The sequence below is a fragment of the Neopsephotus bourkii genome, unplaced genomic scaffold (genome assembly GCF_033783945.1).
Source record: "Neopsephotus bourkii isolate Nb327-2 ecotype Australia unplaced genomic scaffold, CSIRO-AGI_Nbou_v1 NB_107, whole genome shotgun sequence".
Classification (NCBI taxonomy): Eukaryota; Metazoa; Chordata; class Aves; order Psittaciformes; family Psittacidae; genus Neopsephotus; species Neopsephotus bourkii.
In genome coordinates, this window is record NW_026900624.1 from 16,459,420 (window position 1) to 16,468,127 (window position 8,708).

At 47.7% G+C, this 8,708-nt stretch overlaps 1 protein-coding gene across 2 annotated transcripts; it reads left to right on the forward strand.

Annotated features, from left to right (window-relative positions):
• Positions 1 to 53: 53 nt before the first annotated feature.
• JOSD1 (Josephin domain containing 1) lies at positions 54 to 8,708 on the forward strand. 2 transcript variants are annotated; one of them, XM_061363528.1, is made up of 5 exons: positions 54 to 372; positions 1,131 to 1,943; positions 6,049 to 6,177; positions 6,290 to 6,484; positions 8,051 to 8,708. In XM_061363528.1, exons 2-5 carry the CDS (start codon positions 1,759 to 1,761, stop codon positions 8,148 to 8,150), a joined length of 609 nt encoding a protein of 202 aa, XP_061219512.1. In that variant the 5' UTR covers positions 54 to 372; positions 1,131 to 1,758; the 3' UTR covers positions 8,151 to 8,708. The 2 variants fall into 2 exon arrangements, with proteins under 2 accessions (XP_061219512.1, XP_061219520.1); XM_061363536.1 differs by lacking the exon at positions 54 to 372 and adding an exon at positions 452 to 737.

Below are 8,708 nucleotides of genomic sequence, written 5' to 3' on the forward strand. Positions count from 1 at the left end.
AGGAAGTTTTGACAGACAGCTGTGCCAGCCAATGGAGAGGGGAGGGTGCTCGCCGGGAATCCCCACAAGCAGCGAGCGCTCGGCTGAGGTGACGGGTGTCGCCGAGCGGCGGGGGCTTTGGCCGGTTGTGGGGGGCGGTAAAGGCCCCCTACTAGCCCCAGGCTCCTCGTTTAGGCCGTGAGGAGACAACTGGGGAGAAGGCCCACCGATGAGGGGCTTTGCGGGCAGGCTGGCGGGGAAGCGGGGTGTCTTGCCCTTCCACCGGGCCACCCGCCCGCTCCCCCGCCGCGGGCTCCAGTTCGGCAGGAAGGATTGATGTTTATTCACCAGGCGGTAAAACCGCTCCAGCCGCCTCGGCTTCTTTATCGCCGCGTGAGTCTCTGTGCTATCATTAACCCCGCGGCCGAGAGGGGAAGCGGAGCTCAGGAGGGAAATTAACCCGCCTGAGGTTAAAGCAGCCCCGGAGCCGGGAACGAGCTGCGCGACGGGGCATTCCCCGCCCGGGCAGCGAACCCTGCCGCTCTCTGCGGCTCCCGGACGACCCGAGGAGCAGACACCGGTTCTCTGTTCCTCAGGAAAGCCAGGCCCACCCCGCTCCTCTCCCCTCGGGCCGCCCGTTAACGTCAGGGGGCGGGGGAAGGGGGTCACGGGGGGTGTGTGTAAGAGCGGAGCGAGCGGCTGCCCGCACGCATGCGTTAACGGCTGGCGGTGTGGGGCCGCCGGGGGCTGAGGAGCGGGTAAGGTGGCGGGTTGTGGGCCACGGCGGCTGCCCTCGGGTGCTTCCTGAGGGGAAGGGCAGGAGGCTTGGTTCGCCAGCGAGCCCTGAGGGGCAGGAAGGCATCTGAGGCTGTGGAGGGGGTAGGAAGGGAGCGTTAGGCGGGGGCTGTGGGGCTGGGCCTGGGCTGTGGGGAGCGGCTGCCGCCCGCGGGGGTGGGGTGGTGGTTGTTTTGGTTGTGGTGGTTGTGGTGATTGCTGTGGTGTGGTGGTGATGGTTGTGGTGGTGTGAGTGCGGGGTGGGAAGGTGCGAGGCAGGCCTCGGGGCTGGTTCTGCCTGCTACCTGCCTTCCCCTCGCTCCCCACGGGCTTTGTTCTGTCTTTTCGCATTGCTAACGGAGACCTCCCTTTGTCAGAGTGTAGGGTGACTTGTGAGGAATTGCCTTCCCCGGAGCCTGGACCTAGGTGGTGGTGGTTTGTTTTGTGGCCTAGCAAGAAACGGTTTCCTTTCCCGAGCTGTTGGCATCTTCTTGCCTGGATTTAGCCGTAGAGGAATGCAGCTGATAAGTCCTTAACCACCCTGTGCTCCCATAGGCAGCACCAGAAGCTGGCTTCATCTTCTCCACTTTGCCACTTTGGGGGTGGGCCTCTCTTTGTTACCTATTCTGGGTACCTTTTTAGTGGCACTGTAGATTAAAGGAGATGGAAGAAAAGGAGCGATGTGATAAATTCCATCTGGTACCTTGAGACTAAGGAGATTAATATCTTTTGACTTCTTTGTCAGTGGGGGGGAGGGGAAGTATTACATTTTATGGGGTATGGGTGAAGGGAGGAAAACTATGTTGTAGATCTCAACGTGGTTTTTAAAACCAGCCGTCAGAGGCAATTACTAAATAAACTGAAGCACAAGAGGAGGGTTTGGGAGCTGGAAGCAGTGCTAGCCTACAAAAGAAAGGGGCAGTGGGCTGCTGTTGTGACTGTGGAGGAAGAAACTTCAGCCTCCTTCGTTTCTCATCACCTGCTCTCCACCCACCCTGTGAGAAAATGAGTTGTGTGCCATGGAAAGGTGACAAGACCAAATCGGAATCACCAGAGCCACCTCAGCCACCACCACTGCATATTTACCATGAGAAGCAGCGTAAGGAGCTGTGTGCCCTCCATGCTCTCAACAATGTCTTCCAGGACAGCAACGCCTTCACTAGGGAAACCCTGCAGGAGATTTTTCAGAGGTAGGATACTCTCTGTACTGGTTTTAGCTTCCCCTTGTCCTCTGTTGCTCAGAGGAATTTTGAGGTCTTATTTGGTGGGGAAATACAGCAAAGCTGGGATTCAAAGTATGTTACTGCCTTGAACTGAATGTAGGTTCTTTTTTTAAACACTTCCCCCTCTTTTATTTTTTTCCTCCCTCTCTCCATGCAGAAATTCTCTCTCTTTTTACTTGATCCTTAAACTCTTCTGGCTGCCAAATTTGGGTCCAAGGGCTTTATTGCAGATGCTGTCATGCATCTTGTGCTGTCTTCTCCCCCACCCACCTTAACACATTCTACCCATCTTCGTATTTTTGCCCCTGCCTCATGTAATATGTTATCATGATCTTAAGATCAGATTTGGGGTTCCCTTGGGAGAGTGAAGGCAGCAGGATTGACAAATATGTCGTCATAAATTTTATTTTGATCTGATACTGTAGCACTTCTGAGTTTTGGGGGAAGTAGGAGCTTTGCCTAATGAGTGACACCTTATTCAAGTGGTTAAGTGAAGTTCTTTGAATATTATGATTGAGACCCTGCATATTCTGTCAACCTGGATTTAATTTCAGTAGCTAGATCCAATTTTCTGTGGCATTGCTAAATGTTTCCCAGCAGCTTAAGATAATTATTAAAAGCATTTTTGGAGTTTTACTGGGATAAATTAAGTTGTTCATATGGCCTCTACAGTAGCTCATACTTTGCTCAGTGTTTTTTTTATGCTGTTTTGATGTTTTGTGGAAATTCTCCTCTGTGTGCCTTTGGAAACTGTGGTGACTTTTCGTTCATGAAGTAACTAAATAGGAAAAGGGGGTCTTCTTTGATAGTCGATCCACAGATGTTGTGAACGTCATGTAAGTTATGCTTGAATATCTGTTACCAGCAGTTGACAGCATCGTGTGTTTGTGACAGGTAGGAAATGGTGCTTTGTAGCAGCATTTGCACAGGTACTCCTAGAGGAGGCAGTGGCAGTCCCCTGTGCTGCTGATGGGCAGGGAGCTATGTGCCTCTTGCTGCTCTCCTGAAAACCGCATGTATGGACTCATCAAACGCATGCCTGTCTTTGGCAATAGAAATGTGGTGATAGGCAACAGCAAATATCGGCTTGAAGGGCTGTTTGTGATAGCCTTATAAATAAACTTCTTGGTGAATTGGAGCTGGTTCATGGCAGGCTCAAGGCATTCTTTCTCTCATGTAAGCATGCTGTGGTTTTGTTCCAGAGTGGTAATTGTCGGAATCTCGGATCACAGATGGATTGCTATCGGCCTGAAGCAAACAAGCGCAGTTCATGTGGTAGAAGGAGCATGATGATCTAATTAGTTGGCTTTCACTGGGTTTGGTGAGACAGATCTAGTGTGTGGCATGAGGCCTCTCAGAAAGAGCTGGGGTGATTTATCTTGTCAGACCTTTTGCTGTGGAAGGGAGAGTTTGTCTCCGATTCCAACCTGGTATTGTTCCATCCTAATACTTGGATCAGGATAAACAGATTGATTCAGCCTCGTGGTAGTATGGAAATATACATGGCAATTCCTCTCAGAAATGGAAGAGCTATAAACTATTCATGAGAACCGCCACTACCTTTGCATCTCTGTTGCGTAACTCTGTTGGGTGTCTAGCTTTGACTTGCCTTTAAGAAGAGTGGATTCCGTTGCCCTTAATACATCACTGTTCCATATGTCTTTCCTGTGTCTAGTCATATTCAGTGTGTTGAGAAAGGACTAATGAATATTTTTTAATAAGCTACAGAAACATTGTGAGGTGTGTTTTTTTTGTTGTTTTTTTTTTTAAAACCCAGCGTTGACAAGGTAACAAAATCACAAATAAGCTTAAGCTTTCTGTAGCTGTTGCCACATCCCTTGAACAGCAATTGAGCCACATTCATTAATTGTTAGTTTCCCTAATGCTGCATCCCGTTGTGTAGAGACAGGGTAGCCTGATGGTTGCCCTCTCAAGTGTACCCCAAAACTATGTCCAAGGTCCCTTCTGATTGTCTTCTTTCCCTGAAGACAAGAAATATCTTTTTGATGCTTTTCTGGCTTTTGTTGTAGGAAGTAAGACTGCATGTTCCAAATACTGTGTGGAGATACAAACACTTTCACTTCACTGTATTGAGACCTGATTAGGAAAGACAACTGTGGACAGGAATCTTGGATCCTGTTGTGTTTAGACAACACACTGATGACAGTTTCTGACTTGGAAAGCTCAGGATTATTACCTAGCTTTCTGTCCAACTTTACTTGTTTTCCTTGTCTTATGTTATCTTTGGGGAGGCAATTTAATTCCTTGTCTAACCAAAATCCCTCAGCTGGTGTTTGTGGACCCGATTTAGGTGTATGCGAGTAGAAACGTTGAGGCAATTCTTAGTGAATGTTAGCTCACAAGTACCAGTTTTTGAGAGTGTCACCTCTGCTGGTCTCTTCATCTCATTTCTGGGGCTCTGAAAGTTACAGGAAGGAACAAAGATAAATGTATTCTTTCTGCTCTCAAATAAGCTTGTCTCTGGAAAGCAGGGCCATGAGAAGGTGCTTGTGCAACCCGGAGGGGTCTGTTGATTGGAAGGTTTTCCTAGCTCACTGCAGGCAGGAGAATTAATAGGTTGAAGCGATGATCTTGAGGAATTTGTTGTAGCCAAGTGATCTTGCCTTATGGAGATGCTGGAAGAGCTGTGACAACAACAGTCATGTCTCTTCCATGATTGGTAAAGTACAGTAGAGCTTTGGAGACTGGAAACCACCATTCTCTGGAAATGTTGTAGCTTTTCCAATCATGATGTTGTTTCTCCCTTCTGTAGTTAACTCACTTTTAGGCTGTTCTGCTGTACTCTGCTCCACTGCAAGAAAACTCACAGCTGATGTAAAAACCTACCTGTCTGTAGCCTCTCTAATCTTGGTTGATCTTAAACCCCCTACTCAATCCACTGCTTGCTGCTTCTTTCCAAAGGCCTTATATTGTCAGGGGAGTAATGCTGAAGGGTTTTCACTGGATGAAATACACCTGAAGAACTTGCACTGTGCTAAAGGGCGAGCAAAAACTGTGTGGGGACATCAGGAGTTTTGGGGGACAGAGTTAACATGAGTAGCAGGCAAAATGTGGCTATTAGGAAAATATGAAACATCTGAACCTTGTGCTGGCAGAACTGATGGAGTCCTTACCAGTCAAAAGAGCAGTTCACCACAACAGAGCTTTGCATTGGGTTTGAGTGACCTTGCTGTTCTCTGCTCCTAGTTTCCCCGTGTGCTTTGCTCTTCCAGCTGTTGAAGCTAATCTCTCACCTGGGTAATAAGTCACCTTCTTCTTGTTTCCCCAAACCAATAGAAGTCACTAACTGTTGGTTTGTTGTTTGGGGTTCTTTTTGCCATGTGTCTCCATGTTTTGTCTTGCATCCATTATATGGATTTGTGTAAAGGATGTTCTAATTTTGCATGTGATGTGGTGGACTATGAGTCTGGATTTCTAGATGCTGTAGTAACGCAAATGATGTCTAGGCAAGCTTACGGATTAAAACTGAAGAGATTTATATGTAAACAGGGCTATCTGCTTAGTTACCTACAGCAACAGATCTATTTTTTTATCATATAGCAACGGCAATGCTTTAGAAAGCTCCTAAACCCAAATATCTTCACAGCTTTGTGTCTAAGTGCTTCTTTCATTTACCAGTGGGGTGGTGGGGGAGAACAGCCCCTTTTCTGCAGCCAACCCACCCTGCCTTTTGTCCTCTCATTCAGTCTTCAAGACTGGTGTTGGCTGTTGAACTCATGAAACTGTAGTAGCCATTGTCCTACACTGCAAACTGGCATTTACTCTGACCATGAATTGAGGTAAAAATGATTGAAGCATCCTTCAGAAGTACCAGCTCAAGGGAGTGGGGGAGGGAAAGAGGTCTCTTTCACATCTTTGTGAAGCTTAGTACATCAAAATTATTCTTAATACACTGTTTAGCCCTCTCAGCCCCTTCGTTGAATGATAAGGGTGAATGGAATAATTTGGTTTTAAACAACCCCCCTGAAAATGGGCTTCAGGTTACACAGCAAGGAGCCCCTTCCGACTGTGGAATGCAGGTTTGGCGAGCAGCCTCCTGTTGTGTTTGCAGGCTGTCTCCCAACACCATGGTGACGCCCCACAAGAAGAGCATGCTGGGGAACGGAAACTATGATGTGAACGTGATCATGGCAGCACTTCAGACCAAAGGCTACGAGGCAGTTTGGTGGGACAAGCGCAGGTACCGAGATGTCATGTAACTCTGGGAAGTGGCTGCCATTTGTAGAAACGAGGAAGAGACTAAGTTAAAGTACCAGAATACAGTCTTAGCACTGTTTTCTGCACTCTTTCAGGGATGTGAATGTCATTGCCCTGTCTAATGTGATGGGCTTCATCATGAACCTGCCCTCCAGTCTTTGCTGGGGCCCCTTGAAGCTCCCCCTTAAGCGACAGCACTGGATCTGCGTCCGTGAGGTGGGAGGCACCTACTACAACCTCGACTCCAAACTCAAGGTGCCCGAGTGGATTGGAGGTGAAAGTGAGCTCAGGTAGGCATTTTTGTATCCTGTTCCTCAAAACCTCCCCTTGTTGGAGGTGGGCAGTCTGCCTTTAAACAGCTGGCAACTGAAACATTTATAGTTGACCTTCCATAGCAAAGATTTGAGAGCAGTAAGGTTGTTGTGCCTCTGCTCAGACTGATAACCCCATTTGCATGATATTCCTCTTTACTGTGAGCGTGGTGAGGCACTGGAACAGGCTGCGCAAAGAAGTGGTAAATGGTCCATCCCTGGCAGTGTTCAAGGCCAGACTGGACAGAGTCTTGGGCAACATGGCCAGTGTGAGGTGTTCCTGCCTGTGGCAGGAGGTTGGAACTAGGTGACCTTAAGTCCTTTCCAACCCTAATCATTCTTTGAAGCTAAGAAAATGCTTTGGGCAAGGGCGATCTCTGTGTGCTGGGGAGAGCCCGACTTCATGTCTCGCATGACTGGCTCCATCACCTGTAACGAAGGTAGAAGCCAAGTCTGGTATTAGTGGGTGACACTTGTGACAAAATGTACTGTGCTTGGCTCTCTCCTCAAATATGAGAGTATCATCATCCCTTTGCCTCCTTAGTGCCAACCTATGCATATGTTTCCAATAAAAGGCTTTCCAGACTCAAAGTGCAGCCTTGTCCCTGACAGCAAGGGAAAACTGCTGTTAGGTGTCATTTCCCTATATAAGCCTATGCTGCACTTCTGGCTTGACTCCCCTCTCCAATCCTAACACAAGATGGTTGGCGTGAATGGTTTGACTGTAAAGTCTCACCTGCTCTTAGTTGCTGTACAACTTCCATTCCTTCCTGTTCTAAAGCCTACTAACAGATTTGCTGTCTTGACAAGACTGTTCTGAGGTAGGGATTGCACATGAGCAGTATTTGCAGAGCCCACCTTGCCATTAAAGCCTTGATAAAGTGAAGCTTGGCCTATTGTGAACTTTTGGGGTTAAGTAACACAGTTCTGAAACTACAGGGCAGAGCTGCTGGTGGATTTTATTCTGGGTGCGTTCTTCTTCAGCAATAAATAAGGCCTTTCTCCTTGGAGAATGCTGGAAACATGGGCTAAAAGATGCCAGAGAGAACCTTGATTTGACTTTCATAGTTACTGGAGATAATCCAAGTTAGGCATTAGAAAAAGTTTTGGGGCAGAAAGGGGCTGCAGATCCATGTGAAATGAGCAGGTGGTGTGCTGCTGTTGTGACTTAGGACATCAAAGTGATTGGGTTTTTGGGGGGGGTTTCTGTTCCTCACCAGTATTGCAGATTTGTTGGAATTATTTGCAAGTACAATGGGTTTCTTAATCTTGGAGACTGAAGAAACTGAACTTTTTTTTTTGCCACCTTAGAAAATTGGGAAGTGACATCTATATAGACTTAACCTCTGCTGAAGTTAAGATCTGTCTGATCCTGTGATAATTTTCTGGATAGCACCTAGTTGGGCAAGTTTAATATTTATCTTTAATAAGAAAATAACTAAACTGTGTGGGGCTTTATTTGTGCAGTTATTTGCAGGGAGTTGTTAAGAGAAGGCGATGAATTCTACATTCAGTGGTGCTTGTTTCTATTTCTGTTGATAACAGGAAATTTTTGAAACACCAGCTGAGAGGCAAGAACTGTGAACTCCTGCTGGTGGTGCCAGAGGAGGTGGAAGCACATCAGACCTGGAGAGCTGATGTGTGATCCGGACTGACTCTGTCCTCCCACTACAGCTCCTCCCCTCGCTGAATTGACATCCTCAAAACCTGGATCATGGGTGCCCCAAGTCCTCTCATCTGGAATTTTCTTTGTTAAGATCTTCTCTTCCTTGGTGCAATAGGGCAATGGCGCTGGACACTGGGGGCGCTGGGTGCGGGAGAACTGAGGGCAGAGTGGAGGAAACTGGAAGTCAATCTCTTCAATCGCAAAGGCGAGTGAGCTGCTATAGCAGGCACTGCGCTTGCTCCTGAAAACGGCTTCAGGGCTCTGGGAGCCTTTGGACACCCTTTCCCCACACACTTTGAGGCCATGTGTGGTGGGACTTGCTGGGGAGGAGCAGGGACTGAGCACACCGCCACCTCTTCGCAAGCCTCTTCCTCCAAAACAAGTTGTCATGAAGACCGTTGCAATTCCTACAGGTCTCTCAGGACACGCTCAAACACTAGGAATGGTACGGTGCTCGGCACCACCCTCTGCTTCCGAGGGGTTGTTTGTGCCAGGAATTAGGAAACAATAATAAAAACAGCATCATCTTTCAATAAA